Source organism: Numenius arquata, chromosome 9 (assembly GCF_964106895.1).
Source record: "Numenius arquata chromosome 9, bNumArq3.hap1.1, whole genome shotgun sequence".
NCBI classification, from domain to species: Eukaryota; Metazoa; Chordata; class Aves; order Charadriiformes; family Scolopacidae; genus Numenius; species Numenius arquata.
The window spans coordinates 26076686-26097435 of NC_133584.1; the positions used below are offsets into that span (position 1 = coordinate 26076686).

General features: G+C 45.3%; 3 protein-coding genes across 3 annotated transcripts in view; 2 read left to right on the plus strand and 1 right to left on the minus strand.

Annotated features, from left to right (window-relative positions):
* WDR33 (WD repeat domain 33) overlaps positions 1-13135 on the plus strand; it is a 73874-nt gene extending 60739 nt beyond the window's left edge. Inside the window, exons 18-23 of the mRNA XM_074153339.1 lie at positions 4256-4358; positions 4637-5099; positions 8701-8867; positions 8998-9090; positions 9946-10131; positions 12903-13135. Coding sequence (XP_074009440.1) covers positions 4256-4358; positions 4637-5099; positions 8701-8867; positions 8998-9090; positions 9946-10131; positions 12903-13135 — 1245 coding nt within the window. The remainder of the gene's footprint in view (positions 1-4255; positions 4359-4636; positions 5100-8700; positions 8868-8997; positions 9091-9945; positions 10132-12902) is intronic.
* A 4682-nt stretch (positions 13136-17817) lies between these two features.
* SFT2D3 (SFT2 domain containing 3) lies at positions 17818-18477 on the minus strand. The gene has a single exon (XM_074153882.1). The coding sequence runs from the start codon at positions 18475-18477 to the stop codon at positions 17818-17820; it is 660 nt and encodes a 219-aa protein (XP_074009983.1).
* Positions 18478-20349: 1872 nt separating this feature from the next.
* The window catches only part of LIMS2 (LIM zinc finger domain containing 2), a 33716-nt gene continuing 33315 nt past the window's right edge, over positions 20350-20750 (plus strand). The window contains exon 1 of the mRNA XM_074154121.1: positions 20350-20486. Coding sequence (XP_074010222.1) covers positions 20476-20486 — 11 coding nt within the window. The 5' untranslated portion in view covers positions 20350-20475. The remainder of the gene's footprint in view (positions 20487-20750) is intronic.

Sequence of the window (20750 nt, forward strand, 5' to 3'; positions counted from 1 at the left end):
AAGCGAACGAGAGTTGGTTCCACAACCATCACATTTAAACCAGCATCGTCTCTTTCATTGCTGTCCCAGGGAGATGAACTGTTCTGCTTTGAGAACAATTACCAGGCGTGCCTGTGTGTGTATAAAAGCTTGTGTGTGTGTACATACATTAATGCTGCTCAGAATTCAGTAAGTTGCTTTTGACAGGTGGCTGGTTGTTTTCGATGAATACCGCTATCTTGAAGTCTTTTACAGATACCTTGCTTTGTCTTTTTTCTTTTTTTTTTTTTAGTATTTTTGACCATTTCTCCTTTCTTGTGCAGCTTTAGGACGGTAACGTCTTTTAAAAATGGAGAGATTTAAAAATTCTTAATGTCGGTTTTTGCTCCAGTTTGCTTCTTTGTAATATGAATGTAATAGTAGCTCCTATTTTAAAAGGCCCTTATCTGTGGTTTTATAAACAATAGGCTTTAGCCTGTTTTTTGCTCCGAATTTGACATTTATCTTCTGTAAACTTGTACAAATGGCTTGCCTTCCTTTTCAGTAGCAGGAGGGTATGAATATTTATCTGCTCTGTCAAGGGCTTGTGACATTAACACTGATTTATACATATTTGGAAAGGTTAATCTTCATGTAAGATGCGGCTGTTACCTGCATCTGCTCTACCTTGGGGAGCCGGGGCTTTCTGCAGAGCGTGTGGGTGAGATGTTCAGCTCTTCCCGAGCCTGAGATCTGCTGCCGGCCGCAAACGTGCAAGGGAGCAGAGAACTGTTCATGGGAAGCAAATTGCCCCAGATGCGGTTGGCAAAATCCCACTCTGGAGATAGGCATGTTGATAATAAAATGCGGATGGATAAATAGAATATTTCCAAGTCAGCAGCACTACTTTGGAGCGCTTTTGCTGTTGCTAATTGAGATTTGATCGTCTCGTGTTCCTTTTAGATAGATGTGCTGAATTTCTCTTCTTTTTCATCTCTTTTCATCTCTTTTTCATCTCATTTACTGGTTGAGTGAGGTACGGACACTTCAGGCCAAGTCTCTTGTCCGCATAGAGACAAACTTTAGGAGCTTGTGCAGTATTTTAGAAGAAATGCAAATTGTTCTTACGGGTGAATACAAGGAATTCTTTCCCCTTTCAGTGCCTAGTTTTATCATAGCTATCTGTATTAATTAAAATGGCTAGGCCATTTGCACATATAGGGCAGATACGCCGGTAACGGGGAGCGGTTGGGTTCTGCCACACCAGTTTTTCTCCTCCAGGTACCGTGTCTCCTCCTGAGCTGTACGTACTTGTTTTTCAGTTTCAAGCCCAGTTTGGGGCCCGGAATGTATTTTGAAATGGAAGGCACATGTTAGGGCTCTGTCTTCCCATCTTCTCAAAGCATGATTTGTTTGGAATAGAGGTTTTTGCTAAACGCTAAGGAAAATCCATTTAGTGAGTGCTAAAAACTGCTGCTTTGGTTAAACACTGGTGGCATAAATTTAAGAAGTTCAGAAAACCTTACTTTAAGTAACATATGCTAAATATATGAGAAATAATGGAACTCCAGCAAGGTTTTGGTCAAGAATGGCAGAAGCCTTCAATAACTGCATCTTTCCTAGTGAGGGAATTCATTTGTTCTGGACTCAAGTCAACATTCAGTCACTAAGAAAGTATTCTTGGTTTGTGGTTTGGTTTTTTTTTAATAGGCATTGGACCAGGCCTTTATTTTGCCTTTTTTTTTTTTTTCTTTCTTTTTCAAAGTCCTTACAAAATTGCTTGATACAAATGTGATGTTTGTAGTGTATATTTGCGTGCTTTTTTTGGTGTTTATCTATATGGCAGTTGAATATATATGTTTAATCTCAAACCAGTATTTCAAGATATGATGGGAAAAACACACAAATGAACTTACTGCTTCTCTGCAACCAGAAAAAAAAAAAAAGTAGCGTTTCTTAAAAATAAATGTAGAGCATGAAAATTATTTGATTTATAGAGGGATTAAGCAGTGTAGTTCTGAATACAGTGACAGCGATGGAGCACAGGGTTTTAAGTATTTACAAACTGCCTGCAGGCTGGAGGGATTTTTACAAGCCAATATGGAGGCCAAGTCTAAATATTATATATTAGACATGTCTAGGAAAAAAATATTGTTTTTAGTGTTTTCTAGTATGGGTTTGGGGGGGACTTTTTTTTTTTTTGGTGATTTCACTGAATTTTTAGAGTTGGAAGGGACCATAGAGATCATCTAGTCCAACTCCCCTGCTGAAGCAGGATTGCCCAGAGCATGTCAGAGCATGTTACTCAGGACTGCATCCAGGTGGGTCTTGAAAATCTCCAGAGAAGGGGACTCCACGACCTCCCTGGGCAGCCTGTTCCAGGGCTCTGGCACCCTCACCGTGAAGAAGTTTTTTCTCATATTTAACTGGAACCTCCTATGTTCCAACTTGTGCCTGTTGCCCCTCGTCCTGTCACTGGCAACCACTGAAAAGAGTCTGGCTCCCTCCTCCTTCAACCCACCCTTTAGATATTTATAAGCATTGATAAGGTCTCCCCTCAGCCTTCTCTTCTCCAGGCTAAAGAGTCCCAGCTCTCTCAGTCTTTCCTCATAAGGGAGATGCTCCAATCCTTGAATCATCCTTGTTGCCCTTCGCTGGACTCTTTCCAGTAGTTCCCTATCCCTCTTGAATTGGGGAGCCCAGAACTGGACGCAGTATTCCAGTTGTGTCCTCACCAGTGCAGAGTAGAGGGGGAGAATTACTTCCCTCGACCTACTAGCCACACTTCCCTATGCAGCCCAGGATTCCGTTGGCCTTCCTGGCCACAAGAGCACACTGCTTGCTCATTGTCATTTTGCTGTCTACCAGGACCCCCAGATCTTTCTCTTCGGAACTTGTCTCCAGCAGGTCCACGCCTAACCTGTACTGGTGCCTGACATTCTTCCTCCCCAGGTGCAGGACTCTACACTTTTCCCTGTTGAACCTCATGAGGTTCTTCCTTGCCCAGCTCTCCAGCCTGTCCAGGTCTCACTGGATGGCAGCACGGCCCTCCGGGGTGTCAGCCACCCCTCCCAGTTTGGTATCATCAGCAAACTTGCTGAGGATACACTCGGTCCCCTCGTCCAGGTCGCTGATGAATATGTTGAACAGGACTGGGCCGAGTATTGACCCCTGGGGGACACCACTGGTTACAGGCCTCCAGCTGTCAACATAAACCTGCAAATTTCAACTCGGTCTTGTTCACAGTGATACATTTTTATTGCTGGATCTCATTGTGACAGTGTAAATTATGTACGTGCCCTTGTTCAGTTCCAGTCAAGTACAAACCCCAAAATGACAACTTTTGTCTGGCCTTTGCTGTTTAAAGGCAGAATCGAACAGTTCAACCCCATTGTTTCCCAGCCAATGTTATCATGGTGGGGCCGGTGTAAACGTGGTACCTCTAGAAATCTTTCATGGATCTGTGACAGTAGCTGAATTTAAAGAGCATTATTTTATCCTTTAAAATTCCCATCAAAGAGAGAAAATAACAAAAGACTTATATATACTTTACTTTTTTCCTTGGGATCGTGTTATTTACACAAACCTCCGCCCGCTCTACTGTTCCTGCTCGAGAAAAGCAGATGACTGCAGCTTCTGCCTTGAGCCCTGTCGTTGCTTCATAACCCATTAACACCTTGTCTCTTGGTGCTCAGCCAAGTGTCAGTACTTCCTTTTGATCTTAGAATTAGAGTTAAGAAAAACAAACTTTGCCAACCTGTTAAAAATGAAATGCCTGTATTTCCATGTTAACAGTTTACAAAGGATTATAGGAGAGGTTCTCTTATGGTCCTGTTGTTGTCCCTCCTGTCCCAACATGCTCAATATTTTTATTTTTTTTCATTGTTTCATGGGTTTTTCTGTTCATTGCCAAGGAAGTCTTTGGTCTCTTTAATTGCATTTAAATCAGTACCTGATATTTTTCAAACAAATATACACAGTTTCCTCAGCTTCTCTACCTGGCAGCTAGAATATGAGCTTTATCATCTTTGGTGGTTACAGGTAAAATGTCAGCCCTTGAAATGCCAAGTTTCCTGTAAAATTATGTGTTTCTCAGGCAGTGACTAAAAAGTGCTACTGATGTGAATGTCTGAAAAAATAGGCTAAAACCATTGGAAAATCAGCTCTTTCTATTGTAAGGCCTGTGAAGATGCAGTCTTTACGTAAAGAAAATTGTCTTGCCCCCTTACAAAATGCTTAAAAGCAAAAATACTCCTGCGTGGCAATTCATGTGGCTTTTCTCATTATATGCTCGCAGGACGGCCAGAACCCAGGTCCCCCACCACTGATACCAGGACTGGGGCAGCAGGGAGGACAAGGTCGTCTTGGCCCTCACAACCAAGGACCTGGTCTTAATAAAGGTAATTAATTACATTGTCTGTTCTCCTCTGAGTAGTTGTCCTAAAAGAGGCTGTTCCAGTGCAGTGCCTTTAGACGGAAAAGGCTACAGCAGAGCACAGGGCCTTGGCTGAGTGGAAAGCTTCTGTAGACTTGGGCTGGAACATAGAGGAAAAGTTTTCCCCCAAAATTACTTAATGTGAAATGTTTGGTGTGTGCTTTGCAGAACTGTACAAATTAGAGCATCCTAGAGCGTTTTTAGAAAACATTACAGAAATCTGCTATGATTTTTTCCCTCAAGGTGACTCCCGTGGTCCACCAAACCATCACATGGGCCCTCTCTCAGATAGAAGGCACGACCAGAACAGTGGTGGTCCTGATCATGGGCCTGAGAGAGGGTTGTTTCGAGGTGGCCAGGAGTGGGGTGATGGTAGAGACAGCAGGGGCATGCCAGATAGACGAGGACCTCACCCAGATTTCCATGATGACTTTGATCGACCAGATGACTTCCGTGACGACTTCCATCCAGATAAGAGATTTGGCCATCGATTACGGGAATTTGAGGGAAGAGGAGGCCCACCATTGCAAGACGAAAAATGGAGACGAGGTGGACCTGGGCCTCCCTTTCCTCCCGATCACAGGGAATTTGAAGGAGGGGGTTCAAACCGTGGGCCTCCCGGTGCTTGGGAAGGACGGAGACCTTCAGATGATAGATATCCACGGGATCCTGAGGAAGCACGGTTCCGAGGAAGACGAGATGAGAGGTAAGAATAAATCTACTCATCTTTTTTGGGTTAAAGGGTAAATGGAGGGAACTCTTTTCTTCCTGGTTTCCTTTTCATTAAGGAGTCTATCTGTTTCAGATTTATAAACTGGAAACCAATAAGGAAATGAAAACTCTAATAGACCTGAGTATAGAGTCCATAAAAATCATTCAGTAATAGAAGAAAACTTGAAAAATGGTCATTGTACACAGCAGCTTCCGTGTGTTTAAACAGTAAGTAAAGAGAAGGGAGGAAATTTGTAGAGAAGATCCAGTGACACAGGATGAAGATTTCAGACCGTTTTGATGAAAATTGAGAGGAGACTTGAAGGTTAAAGTGACAAACTTCTGAACACTAGAAGTGGATTTTGAGACTTTGTCTCCAGTCACAAACTACAGCGTGACTGTCGAGGCTGTAGAATAAGATGTAATATACCGGTAAGGAGCAGGAACAGTCATCCTACTATCAAATACAAGGGGCAGAGCTACAACATCTCTTGGACTGTTGAGACTATTTTCCCACGGTTTTGCTTGTAGAAATTTGATTTCTCTTTCTGACTTATTTCTTAATGCCAAGCAGAGAGCTCAAAAAATAATCTAATTTACAGCAATGTCCTTGTCATTGCTCACAATTTCCAAATAAATCACAGAGGGATGAATTTGCTTCTAGTTACCAATGTAAATGTGGAGGAATGACGCTAAGTCAGCAAGATTAACTGTCATTGAAATCGCTCCAGATTTATGCTACTTTAACTGGGTTAAATTTGGCCTCCAAGGTCTAAGCCTCTCACTGACCACCAACTCTATATGTATAAGAACGTGTACTTGTACAAATATATTGTGGTCTCCACATAATGTGAATTTTGTGTGTTTTAGTTGCCTTTTTAATCATTTTCTTACATTCCTTTTACTTTGCATCTATACAGCTCTTCTTTTAGCTATTTTCTACCTAGCTCTGTAAAGATGTACCTTCCTTTTGTGTGAAGAGTATGAAAAGAAATGAACTAAAAGCAGGTAACAATTAAAGCCATTTTAAAAAAGTAAAAATAGAGAGAATCCAAGCTGAATGGTCTGCATTATAAAATCCTAAAAGACACAGCAGACAACATTTTTAGAAGCTCTGTAGAGAGTCTCAAATCTTATATTGGAAATGCTTAGGGACTGGAAAATATTTTATTATGGTCCTGATTTTTAAAAAGGCTTCAGGAAGAGAGTCCAAGAACCTTGTGACTTGTAAATCTGACTTCTGAACTAAGAAGAGCCGGCTTGTCAGAGTACAAGTGTTTGTACAGAGGGTTTGGTGTAAGAGGAATCGGCACAGAGCTATAAAAGGCTGTTTGTGCTTGCAAGCTTCATGAATTCCTTTGAATGAAGGTGAATTAGGTGCCATTTACTGCAGATGCTGAGGTGCACTCCAGAATCCCAACCACTCGTTTAGCTGGCTTGGTTTGGAATTTAGACTGTAACCGGTTTGATCAAGCATGAGAGGGAAGTTGTGTGTACGTGTGTTTCTCTCTTGATTTCCCATCCTTTTCATCCCTGTCCTGTTCTTACTCTACCTGTGCGTATCGACACGATGCTTCTACCGCAGAGACCTGCCTCTTCCTGCCCGCTAAATCCGCGCAGTGTGTAGTTGTGTACCTTAAGGTCCTAGGCCTCGAGGAAGAAGATGGTGAGAGCAGTCAAGCAGGAACCGAGCCCTATGCGAGGCAGGGTTTGACATGGGACTGGCATGAAAGAGTGAAAAAAGGATTATACGTGAGAGGAGAGTAGGAGCTGTGGCTCTGTCAGGCGTAGGTATGATAGATTGCAAAACTAAACCGTGTCCGTAAGGTTGCCTGGAAACAAAAGGCAAGGCCCCGTTCCTGCCAGCCCTAGGCCCTTGTGTTGCAAATCCTGGTGATTTACACGCTAAGCAGAATCACACCGTGTCAGTATTAAACCGGGAGGCCCTCTTAAAGAACACCCAAGAGGACCGTGCCGTTTCAAGGCTAAACGGTATTTGCCGTGTGGTTACTCGAACCATTTGTACCTGAAAGTGTCCAGTTTGTTTTCCCAAACCGTCCAGGTTGATGTAAAATGGTTCACTGTCCGTACACAGCACTCCCTCCGCCCGCTGTTGTACCGCAACAGGCACGGCAGCCTCCTCTCTGTATTGTGTGTTTTCTGGGAGGTGGAGACAGACCTATTGTTTTTAATTAAACAAAATGTAAAAGTTTAAAAATATTGTATTGTGTTATGACTACTGTTAAAATATTTAAATTTGTAATTAAAAAGGTTAATGTTGTTAAAATTCTAAATAAAAGTATCTAAAGTTTTGCTTGTAATAGGATGCGCTGTGTCGTTAATGAGCTGGGGAAGGGGATGTTGCACCAAGCCGACGCCACCCGAGTATTACGGTGGTTATGGTTCGCCCAGTGCGGAACTGGGACGAGAGGGGAGGTGGGGGGGGCATGAGCGTGAACGGGGACAGTGCTCCCCATTACCTGTACCATCACTGAGGGGGGCAGGAGCAGCGTGGGGTGGCACTTGTGAGGGCTCCTGCACCACCTAAACGTCTGGCCAGCGCTCGCAGGGAAACTGGGCTGTACACGGAGACAATCCCAGCAACCCCACCGTGGGAGTTGCAGTAATCCACAGAAACACGTTGGCGCTTTTACAAGCGCTCCAAGCGTTTAAACTGCTGATGTAAAAAAGAAAAAAACCAAAGTCCCAGTACTCGTGCAGCCGTCTGTGGGCTTACCTGAAACGGCACCGAGCGGTCACTAAGAACCATTCTTCTCTCTGGAGATCTCTGTGAGCACCCCAGTGTGTGACGCTGGAGGAGCTGTACTCATTTCAGATGAGACGCAGAACCCAAGCCTACCAAATTACTGAAGGTGTCATGGTGCTCACTTAGAAGGAAATTACCACCTTTAGCGTCCCAACTACATTTTGCCAAACGAAATCCTTCGTTATTGCAGTGGGATAAACTGTTCTTCAGGTTGGAGAACGCCACTGGGCACGGGGTTTGGCAGCCGTCCCTGCAGAGCCAAGTGCAGACTCATTTGCTAAAATTGTAAACTTGGGAGAATGGAACGAAAAAAGGAGAATCGTTCTTTCAAAAGCATCCCAAATTAAAGGAATGAGATGCTGGAATATTTTCTTACAGCCATGACTCTCACTGCTTATATTTTTTCTGTTTGTCACTAAAATGGAAAGGAAAAAGGGAAGGGGAAAGTAAGACCCACCACAACGAAGGGCAATTCACTTATGCTTTTCCTTACCTTACCTTAAATCTGTCATCACTCACTATTTGGGTTTTTTTCCCCCCTTTTCATTAAATGGACGCAGTATATTTGACAATATTTTTTTTGTATGAAAAACCAACACAATCAACAGAAGGAAATATGAGGGAAGACTATAAAAACAAATAAATCAAGTGCTCAAAGGCAGAAAACGAGCACTTTTCCACCTGCAGATCCTATTCTAGTAACTGTATGTGCTGTAGTATTAAGTAAAACAGTTCATAAATGAGTTGATGATTAAACTGAAGCTGATTCAAGTTTTATCAATCTAAATTCTGCCTAAAAACCACATTTGTACCATGTTCTTTCTTGTAGCTTCAGAAGAGGAGGACCCTCGAGACACGAGGGCCGGGGACCCAGGGGGAGAGATGGCTTTCCTGGCCCTGAAGATTTTGGGCCAGATGACGCTTTTGACTCTCCAGATGAAAACTCAAGAGGAAGGGACCATGGTGTTCGGGGGCGAGGTCGTGGTGCTCTTAGAGGTGAGGGGAACGTTCTTCCACGCTGAAATGCAAGGATAAGGAAGCAAAGGCATTTCTTGGGCAAATTACAGCGTTTTCGTGAATACAATGTCTCTTCTCACTCCTGTCTCCTGCATCTCTTACTGCTCAGGAGGCCGGAAGGGTTTACTTCCTACTCCAGATGAATTTCCACGCTTTGAAGGAGGGCGGAAACCAGAATCCTGGGATGGAAACAGAGAACCAGGTAAAAAAATTGATGAGGTTTGTTTTAGATAATAGATTAGACTTCTACAATATAACCAATTACAAATTTATTTATTTTTTTAAATCTCCTTTTCCTGTACCTCACATCCTCATTACCAGTCTTTTACCGTGAGAAAACACGGTAAAAAGCAAACGTAGTTTTTTGGACTTACAAAGTTAGGAAAAAAATTAACTATGGAGAATTTAACTGGCTGTAAATGCAGCTGTCTCACAGAACGAAAAATGATTTGTTGCCTTAAAGTCTTGATTTTAAGTTGAATTCTTATATGGCCCAGAACTGCCTGTTGTCACCTGTGGGTGACTGAAGCGTATGTCGTGGGGTCTTTTGAGACTTACTATTAATACCAATAGTAATCTTTCTCTTGGATGGCATCTTCTCTATTGTTTGCAAAGATAACATTCTCAGCTGCAATGTCTGACAGCTCAGTGGTATTCACGTTTGTGTTACCAATGGCAACCCCGTTTGGGGCAAAATGGAGTCTTAGGATGTTGTGGAAAAAATGAGCACAAAGGGGACACAAATAAAGGAAGACATGATTGTCTCTGAAAGATATGAAAATATTTTATACGGAAAAGAACACACTAAATCTGTCACTCCTTTCTTTCCCATCATCTTTTAAACCTGTTTTACCTTTAGCTTTCTTACAGCTCGTTCATCTACTGTGTGCTTCTTTGCCTGTTGGGATGCGGGGGGAAGCTTTATGTAATTTTAACTTAAAATTGTGGGCCAAATAGTGTGGAAAGTATGTAAAGTTATGGGACTGCCTCCAAAAATGAGGAATAATGATCAGGTGAACATTACTTATTATCGTGTTGTTTTTCTCTTCATGCTCAGGTCCTCGTCCAGATCACCCTCCTCATGATGGGCATTCTCCAGCTAACAGAGAACGTTCTTCTTCGCTCCAGGGCATGGACATGGCCTCATTGCCACCACGTAAACGTCCCTGGCACGATGGACCAGGGGCCTCTGACCACAGAGAAATGGATGCTCCGGGTGGACCTCCAGAGGAGAGGGGCAAAGGTAAAAAGCCCCTTGTATTGAAAACCTTCTGCAACACTGGCACATTTTTCCACAGTAGGCTGATCGAGAATTCCTTACCTATTCAGAGGGGATAAAGCTGAGCTGGTTAAATATTTGATCTTACCAGCTGTGAAGTTGAAGACCAATCTTACAGGAACATATGAACAGAGTAATTTTCTGGGACATCAAATCCAAATCTTCTCTCCAGCATGACATAATCCTCTTCTTTATTGCACTGGTCAAAAGCAGTTAGTTTTTTGGCTCCCCGTTACTCCAGTTGGAAAACCTTTAAGAACTTTTCTCCCCTCTACTTCTCAGAATAGTTATTTGTTAATATTCATGCTCGTGCTAGCATCCTTTAACTCAAATATCTTTCCTGTCTCAGCCTTCATTCTACTGGACTTAATGAACCCTGACTTTTTTTAAGTCTTTCCTTACGAATTCTCTATGCGTAAGAGTGTAAGCACGGCCATCCATGGTTGGAGCAGAAGTCCATGAAGCTCAGTAGCTTGTCTTCAACAATAGCCGGTAGCAGGTACTGAGGGAAGAGTGTTAAGAACACTGTGACTGTAGTGGTAGGTCCCTGAAATGCTGTCTAAACCTATCAGGATCTGCAATACAGTGACTTACTGAAATACTAGTTTTATATTTAATGGCTTTTGACAGTTAACTTTTGTGTGCTTCTCTAATTGCTTTAAGAATCATACAAACTTTTGACATCCACAACATCCACAGTTAGAGCTCTAAAATTTAATCGCAGAAGACTATGCTTTTTTAAAAAAAAAGTTTTTCCTCTTGTTTAAGGATTATCATTTGCTAATTTCAGTTGATGATGTCTTGTGTTTTAATTGGAACAGTTGAAAGTTGATCCCTATCGTCTCTGAATGCCATCTCTATTTGCATCAAACTCTACCATTTCCAACCTGAACTACCTCTTCTCCAAGTCCAAGAGCTCTGATCTGTTTAGTTGTTCTCTCTGGGAAGTTGTTCTGTATCTTTTACTATCCTTATTACTGTGTATATGCTATTTTCTGTTTTAATTTATCCTTTTGTAAATTAAGGGGGTAACTAGGAATTGCGCACACTATTTAAGATGTGGTTTAACTGTGGATTTCTGCAGTTCACTTGGTTTCGTTCTGTTTTCTCCATTCTTTCCTAATAGCTCCTGATGTCATGTTTCCCTCTTTAAACAACCACTAAACAGTCACACGGCACTGTCATGCCACCAGCTACTGTAACCCACAGAATACGTGCTTTTGGAGTTAGTAGCTGGTTTGGAGCCTTGCACCACTTCTTGGTCCTTTTTCTTCTTATAAATCTCAGGATTGCCATTGTCTTTTTTTTAATGTTGTCTTTTTTTTCTAATGTTCTCATATTGACTACCCGCTGTTAGGTAGTGATCAGTGACAGAGATCCTTCTCAAATGCTGAGCTGCCAGCCTATAGCTGAATTTTTTTCTTGTTAGAACCTCTTCTGCACAGCTTTGTTTTCCATGCCACTGAATTTCATTCTGGTTCTCTTACTGTCCTGAAGATCATTTTGTTTTAACTGTATTCCAGTCCTCCTCTGAATGGACTGCATTTCCAGTGTTGTATTAACAGCAGGTTTTATCATTCGTTCACAGATGTTTTTAATAAAAACTCTGCTGGTAAACTCCCTCTGCATCAATATTTTTTCCTTTCAGAACTCTATGTTGTGTTTCTCATTTAGCCAGCATCTTTATCAAATCTGTACGGTTTCCTTCTCCAGCTTCAATAATAATTTGTGATAACTCTATCAGATGTTTTATTGAAGTCAAAAGAGTTGTTAACTACCACCCTGCTTGTGCCTAGACAACTCATTAATGTACCAAAGAAAATTTAGAACAGCGGCAGCAAGCCTGAAAAACGAAACGTGAACAATATTTTTTCATATATGGGCTGTGCCACCTTCAGTTGTATTGGTAAAGTCATTTGAAGATCAAAACGCCATAAATTATAAACTCTGTGGAACAATTTGGTCTCTATTTTGCACAGAACCAAGCAGAGCCAACAAAAAAAAAAAATCACTCTTGCTACAGTGGAGCAAAAATATCTTCATTTAGCTATAGCACATGTCCATAAAGCACTGTTACCATTCATTTTTTTCAAAATACTGCTTGTTATTTTGAGCTAATGACTTTAGGAATTTGTAATGTTAATTTACATATCAGTACTAAAAAGATCTGTGAGAAGTAGAAAATCCTGTTCCTGGCAGTAAGAGCTCATGTAGTTTATGTTCCAGGTTAGTAGTAAAATTGAACATTTTTCTATTATTTCTAGCAAAAAATGGAACAGTAATGTTACTCGTTGTTTTCACCACCAACCTCAACTGATCCATCAGTGCAATGTCTTTGTTTAGGATAAAAAAAAAAGTATTTTGCAATAAAAACATACAGAGAACCACAGATGGTGGTAAAGCCTCAGAATCAGGTACACCTGGCAGTTCTGAGGACACCATGACTATCACTGTTTTAACTTACAGCCAGCAGTCACTTGAATGAAGTATCAGATAGAACCTCCTTCAATTGTCAGGGAATTGTTTGATTGCTGTCCATCTTCTGGACTGTAATGGAGACACTAAATCTGTGTAAGAAAAATCATACAGAGGGAGGAGGCGTAAAATTACAGGTCTCGACTCCATTTGGTGGGAGAATGATTATCCCACAGAAGAACTAGCTAAATATATGGTATGTCTGAGAAAAGGCACGGCTTAGCCTTCAACATCAGTAACTGACTGTGCTTCATTTTTAGGACGAGGAAATTCGGGACCTTCACAGAGAGCGCCAAAATCTGGGAGGTCTAGTTCTTTAGATGGAGACCACCACGATGGATTCCACAGGGATGAGGCTTTCGGTGGAGGCCCTCCAGGAGGCAATAACCCATCTCGAGGAGGGAGGAGTGGAAGTAATTGGGGAAGAGGAAACAACATGAACTCTGGTCAATCAAGAAGAGGATCATCTAGGGGTGGTGGAAGAGGCCGATAGAAGAGGCTTTGACTGGGTGACACCCAGTCCTTGTTGGACAATATTTAAATAGACTGATACTCTGGACTCACAAAGTAACCCTGCAACACCACAAACCTGGATTCTTAACTGGGATAACTGAATGTGCATTAGTTCCTAAATAAGGGTCTTTTCCTAGATCAGCCAACTGCTACTAGCTGCAATATTGTAGCTAGCTTTCTGTTTTGTCCTCTCCACCCCTTTTCCTCACCTTCTTTTACCTACTTTGTTTTGTGAAGAGCTGGAATTTTTTTTAAGTGTTGTGAGACATGGAGCACCTCCACAGATTTCAGTTCACCACCAGACAGAAACTTGTTTCTATATGTACAGTTTGTCAAAGAGTTACGTTGGTTTTGTATGAATACAGAATGTAATTTGCGCAAAAGTTAACAAAAATATCAACACAGTGTGTGATTCTTTACTCACCTATTACTATAAAGCGGGCTGTCTTTAGGCAAACTTGTGTATCAGATGGAGCAACAGAACTACCTCCTGAAATCTCAACCGTTTAAAATACTAATAGCTGATTCCTAGGATTTTTTTGGTGTATCATGTATAGAGAATTTTTGTTTTCCTCTTTAGCCACAGCTGTCTACAGATTACAAGTGGTGCTGACGTTAAAATTCCAAAACATGGGAAACCACCGCTGCTTGCTAGTCTACCATCCTGAAAGAGAAAAACGTGGAACACCATTTAGAGCAAGTTAGACATAGACATAGCACGAGTTACAACCTGGAGTGCTAGCAAAACAGACATAGTGACAAATATTGTCATTCTGCACTTCACCTCAGTGAGTTAAGTATTTTTGTTCAAAACAGCATCTGTTTATAGAACTTGAGTGTCAAGGTTGAGGCTGGGCTGGCCACTAAAGGAATGACATGTTCTCTATTAGCCCCTTTCCCTTCCGAGAAGGGGAAGGGAGAGAGAATAAAGGAGAGAGACTTAAGGGGTGGAAAAAAAAAAAACAACAAAACAGCTATAATGAAATCTTAACAATAAAAAGAAAATATAATAATATCAATAAGAAAATAATGAAATATATACAAAACCAATATCAAGCTCCCCTGACGATCTCATCACTGGCCAGCACTAGGACTGGATTTGGTGGCAGATGGGAACTGGATGCAAGAACAGCATTCAGGAACAGTTTGGGATCAAAGGCAAGAAGAACGGAGAGTCCTCCTCGGACGCTGGCTATTGAAGAGGGGGGCTGACCCTTTGATCCCTCAGCTTTCACACTGAGCATGGGGCAGATGGGATGGAATGCCCCCGTTGGTCAGGTTTGGGTCACCTGTCCTATCCGTTCCTCCCCATAGGTGCGACCCTTTTCCATTTCCGACCCTCCAATGGGGCAAATAATGGAATTAGCTGGCCCTGGTTGTTAGAGCAGTAAGTATAAGCAGCAGCCTCTCTACCATTCCTTGGCATTCACTATAAGCATCAGGTCTTAGCACTGCTAGAAGTTAATTTCAGAGCGTGCAGTCAGTTAGAAGGGATTTAACTGAAAACTAAAATTACTGAAAAAGAAAATTGGTTTTGCTCTATCTCAAACCAGTCCATTGAAGAAGAAAGAAATTCAGCAGCTTGATTAATATGGATGCATACATTTTACAATGGCCATAGGACACATTGCCTAAAGATAACGGGTGTCCAGTAGAGTGTAGTCCATTCAAATGCTGAAGTGCAAACCTTGCTTGTTGATCACTTTCATCTTCACTTTTTAAGTATCTTTTTCTTTAGGATATTGTTTCCTAGTTATACTAGGGCAGGGAAATGAAGAAGAGGGGGTTATTATTTCCTACATTTCACAATAAAGCTGCTTACCAACCGTGAGTTTCTCTTTTCCCCATAAATCATTCATATTAATTATCTCCAGTCACCAGGTTAATCAAAAGGCTCCTTTAATACCTAAAGCCTCGGTGAAAATTTTACTGTGTAAGTACATATTCTAAAGCCAGCTCTCAGGAAGGTCCTGCATTAAAAATATAGGATATAAAGTATAATGAAAAACATCACCACCAGGCTTCCCTCCTCCCCTCCTTGAATTTCACGTTATAATATTCAGGATAATACGGCACTGTAGTTCTATAGCTGACAAGGCTGCTGCAACAAGAGAGCGACACGCGGCAGCTATTTTCTCTCACTTCTCATTGTCAAATTTCCTGCAGGCTGGCTGAAGTCCTGCTGACCCATCTTATTTAAAGAGATCAAAGCATAAACGCTTCACTGCTGTTCTCTTGGATCAGTCAGTCACAAGTAGGGTTTGGGTTTTTTTCTTAGTTTTTAATTTGTAGCGTATAAAATGGCATTTGAAAATTGTAGTAATTAACTCTGATCATTAGCCTCTAAAAGCCTTGTCATGGGGCTCTAGAGAGACAGAACGGTCTTAAAGGAATTAACTGGGAAACAGCTGAGATGCACCTGGTAGGACACAGTTTCTCCTGAGAGGGGAAAAAAAAAAAAAAAATAATTGCTTTTTACCCCTATCTGAAGAAGGGCTTTGGTCACTTTTGGTCTAAGTCTGGGAGTTAGGATCTATCCTAGAGTTGTAATGATAAATACCAATAATTTAATCATTAGCAAAGGGGAAAGCTTCCCCTCTTTTTCAACAAGCCCTATATATTTCTAAGGGGCTGAAAGTGACTTTTGTGTAATAGTTAGAATATGTGATTTAGAGGATGAGCTTCAGTCCTTAATTAAACCACAGCCCTCTACCAAAACAAATTAGACTGCACCTAATAATAGTAAACCCGGCTTGCTCTATCTAGACAAAAGGGAGTGTGCCTGTTTTCCCTCAGATGGCTGGTTAACTCCTTAAACCACTATGGGGAGCTTTTTAAATATTCCATGATCATGGAATATGCACAAAAAGTCGTAAGAAAATTGGTAAGTAGCTAGCCTTTGTATATAATCTCAGAAGGTGACAGGATAGCAGGAGAGACAGAAGCAGCTTCCCGGTCTGTGATACCGTTGACCCGCTATTGCTGGAAAATGGATGAAATTAATAAATGGGAATATACTTCTGTACTCTTCAGGGCAAGTTCTTTTACCAGTGCTGCAATCCTTATGCTCTACCTGCTAATTTACAGCTCCACCTTGTCTAAGATTTAACAAATCAGATAGCGCTCTTGGGAATAAAATTATATACTACAGCTTAGAAGTTGTTAAAATGAGAGAACTAATTTAATGCTACTCAGCTCTGATCTACATTTCTAAGGAAAAAAAGTGACCATTAGTGGAACGTCTATACTGGTATTTGGTAGACAAATAGTTTTATTAAAACAATCTATGTACATTTAAAGTACCCCCATTTATTTAACAATTTTGGTTTAATTCGGAGCAAGTATTAGGTGAATACGCTAAACCCTAGGTAGTGACAGCAGATAAATATTGCAGTGTTTGGCTTTATTTTGTATGAGGCATCTATATCCAGTGAGATCCTCACTTAGGCTCTGAGCCGGTTAGGCCTGGTGTTCCCTTTTATGTGCCCTAGGGCAGTACACGGCCCAGACTGAAGCACCAAGCTCTCGGCAGGGGCTGTCGGCCCGAATTCAGCACCTTCCTAAGGCTGCTTCGTTTCTGCATCGAAACAGAGCTGCGCTGGCTGAAACAGGCTCTAATTACTAACAAATCTATTTTTGAAGGTTGTGCCGTGATGAGTCAGCAATTCCTGCCCAACTTGAGAGAGCAAATATATATATATATTAAAAATAAAGTTCTAAGAGCTGAGACTACCTTTTTAAAGCCCAAGTATTTGCTACCTTACAGCAGCCGTAAGGCAGCAATACCTGCAAAGGCTCTTCACTAAGATTAGCACCTTCCATCCTATCATCATCACGCAAGAAGGCTACTCTTACAGATACAAGTAGTCTTTGTGACCCACAGCCCCAGGAAAGTTTGTTTCACTTACTGGATGGTATTTTAAAGATGGTTTTTAGAGAGAAACGCAGTTCAGTGGACACAGTATTCATATTCACCACCCATCTGAGGTGGCTGATGACTGCACCGTACAGCGACTGAAGTATGTGTTAGAGTGGAAGGGGTTGGCACAAAAATGAGTTAACAGCAGTTAACTATTTTTGAACCTTTGCCCCCACACTTGACCAGATTTCGCTACGTTGTCTCCGTGTTTCACCATCCATCAGCCCTACGCGCCTCAGCTGTTAAGACACTTGCTGTTCACGTTAACGGGCAAGTCAATAATTACATTTCATGGGCTCCGCAATCTCACTCACGTTTCGAAGTAGGCTGCAGCAGCCACATGGTCCTATACTGGAGGTAGGGAAGTGGGATGCTGCCAGCTCCCAGCCGGAGCGACTCCGGACCATGGCTATCGGGCTGACTTTGCAATAAGGCAAAATCCCGCACTCGGGGAGGGCTGGGCAGGCTGGCACCGCCACCGCCACACCTGAACGCAGCTGAACGAGCTCAGAGAGTCACTGCTGCCGCTCCCGGGTGCCAGCCGCGGCTCCTCTTCCTCGGGAATCGGCGAGGGGAGAACCCAGCAGGAAGGCGAAGGAAGAGAAGCGGCGGGAGACGGCGCCATCCCCATCGCGGAGAGCTGTCTTCGTGCCCGGCGCCAGCCGCAGTCTCTCAGTCCCTTCGCCCCGCCGGGCTGCAGCCGGTGTGTCCCCGCCTCGGTGGCGGCGTGGGGCAGGGGGGTGTCACACCGGCAGGGCTTTTCCGCGGCGGCGCAGCGCGGCGCTGAGGAGGCCGCCCAGGCGGCGCAGGCCGGCGGCTCCCCCGGGGAGGGCGGCCAGGAGGGCGACGGCAGCGGCGACAATCTGGGCGGCGGCGCCCAGCACCGTCAGGAAGGTGCTGCGCAGCCCCAGCGCCGCGTACAGGGTGCCGGCCAGGGCGCCGAGGTAGAAGAGGGTGCCGCCGCCGGGTTCCCGCAGCAGGCGGGCGGGCCCTCGCAGCAGGGCGGCGGCGGCCAGGCCGCAGAGGGAGCCCAGGGACCAGAGCAGGGCGAACTTGCGGGCGCGGAGCAGCAGCAGCGGCGCGTACAGGGCGGCCAGCCCGAAGCAGAGGGCGGCCAGCAGCAGGCACAGCCCGCTGCCCGCCAGCCGCTGCCAGCGCGACAGCCCCGGCAGCCAGGGGTCCGCCTCCGCCGACCACGGCCACCCCCGGCCCGGCCCCGAGGCGGCCGCCACCGGGAAGGGGTTCAGCGGGCCCAGCCAGGCCCCCAGGCCGCTGCCCGCCTCCTCCTGCGAGCAGCCGGCGGAGGGCGGCGGGGGTGGCGGCGGCGCGGGGGCCGCGGTGGAGGCGGCGGCCGCCTTCGACTGCGCGAGGTACTCCTGCAACTGCCGACCCAGGTCCGCCATGGCGGGGGCCAGGGAAACCGCTCGCCTGCCGCTACAACGCGCCGCCCGCCTGCCCCGCCGCCATCTTGCGGAGGAGCTACATCCGGGTCACCGGCCTCCTCAGGCGGGTGGGGGGAGGGGAGAGAGCCCGCCCTCATAGGGGGCGGCGCGCGTGCGCCAGCGGCCGTGAGGGGGCGGGGGAGGGCGGCGGGTCCCGGCCGCTGGTCGCCCTCCTTCCCCTCCGCCGTCTGAATCTGCGCCTTTTCGCCTTAAAGGAAAGGCAGAGACGTCCGATGAAAGGAGCGGGGGAGGTCGTCAGGGCAGGAGCGGCTATGTCGCTGCTGGAGGGAGAGCTGCTCGTGAGGTGGCTGGAGGGGCCTAGCAGCTGCGAGCAGTAACGGTTTAGGGGTCTCAGCAGCGGGAAGGAGGATGGTGTCACGTTCAAAATGTAGATTGGTAAGAGAAGGATGATACTGGACGTGGGTACAGCTCACAGGTAGCCCCAGGGGAGGTTGCAGGAGAGGGGAAGGATTGCCCAGGGTGACAGGCCGGTGACTGAAGGCCGAGCCCTGCCCAGCGCCATCCTCCTCCCCACACCCTTGGCAGCACCCACAGTCTCCTCCTTGCTTGTTCAGTCCAAGGGATTGAAGCTCTCAACCAAAGCTCTCAGTCCCAGGGACTGCAGCTCTTTCTGAAGGAGAGCCACCAGAGTAGAGACTTTACACGTTGGCACCCAGAAATCACTACAACGGGAGAGACTAGAGATGCAGGGAGTGACTACGAGCTTGTCTGTCTGCACACCCAGCCAAACCTGTTAAATTGTTGGCTGTTTATTAATAAGATTACCTATTGCCCTTTCCCCAGCCAAACCTGTTAAATTGTTGGCTGTTTATTAATAAGATTACCTATTGCCCTTTCCCCAGCCAAACCTGTTAAATTGTTGGCTATTTATTAATAAGATTACCTATTGCCCTTTCCTCAGCCAACCTTAAACCAAAATAAGAACACCTAACTCAATTCTTCACCCTGGTTTAAATAAGTAATAAAAATACCAAATGCTAATTTAACCTGTGTGATTCTAAATGTTTACAGCAGGGCTGAAAATTGAGATGGTTGGACACCAGAGACCACAGAGTTTCCATCATCAGTCCCAAGCCTGCAGCAATACCCGTAGCTATGGTGAGTCACATCATATACTAGGCTACCTAACAAGTCACATCATATACTAGGCTACCTTAAAGCTTGAAACTGCTTTTCGGCAGAAGGTCCCTGTCCCATTTGGTGGATCGCTTTAGCATTGATACATGCCAGAGAACATAGTTTTTAAGTGCTCAGGGCAAAGTTTGATCATTGGCAAGAAGGGATTAGGTACTGAAAACCTCACACTTTGGAGGGGTCCTTGTTAGGGCGTGCGATCCCTCTTCCTTTTGGCAGCAAAGGATGCCATTTAACCACTTTGGGGAAGAAAAGACACGCTGTGAGGCAGGTTTTCCCCTCGCGTGGGGATATGCTGCGAGTGTCACTGCCTGTCGCGACGGGCAGGAAGTGCGGCTTCTTTGTTCACAGGATAAAACGTTACGTCAACGATGTGCATGTCAGAGATAACTGCACACCAGGTAGCGGTTTATGTGATAAAACCCTCCCCTCAGCTTTTCCCCTCTCCCCCCCCAGGCCCATGCTCGAAGCGTTACAACCCGGTGGGGCCAAGCGGCTCCCGGGCCGGAGCCGTGCCCCGGGGTCGTCGGCTCCCTGTTCCCCGGCCGGGAGGCGGCCCCGCTCCGCCGCTTCGTTACTCAATATTTTTTTCCCTTTATAGGAAAAATATGCGCGGGGCCGGGGGGGGGCTGCCCTGAGTCACCGGGGGCTGCGGCTCCCGCCCACGCCCCTGGGGGCCCGGGCCGGGCTGGGGCGGGGTTTCTGCTGCCCGCCGGGGCTGGAGCCGGAGCCGCTGCGCCCAGCCGCCCGTCCCGACCGGCAGCCCCTCCGCCACAGCCCGGCGACGGCCGGGGGCGCGCCGCCATGACGGGCAGGTAAGGCCGGGGAGGGAGGGGAGCGCAGGTCGGTCCCGCGCCCTGGCCACGGTGGGCTCTCCCCGCCTTCACCGCCCCCGTGGCGGGCGGTGGAGGGTCGGGAACGGCCCCCTCTTTGCCCTGGTGGTGTGCCCGGTAGGAAGGTGGTCGGGGGAGAGGAGGTTTTGCTCCTGTGAGGTTCAGGCGGAGCGGGGCACGCTGCGGCCGGGGGAGGGATTGGGAAAGTTGACCTCGTGGAAGAGGAGAGCAAGGGCTGCCCCGCTG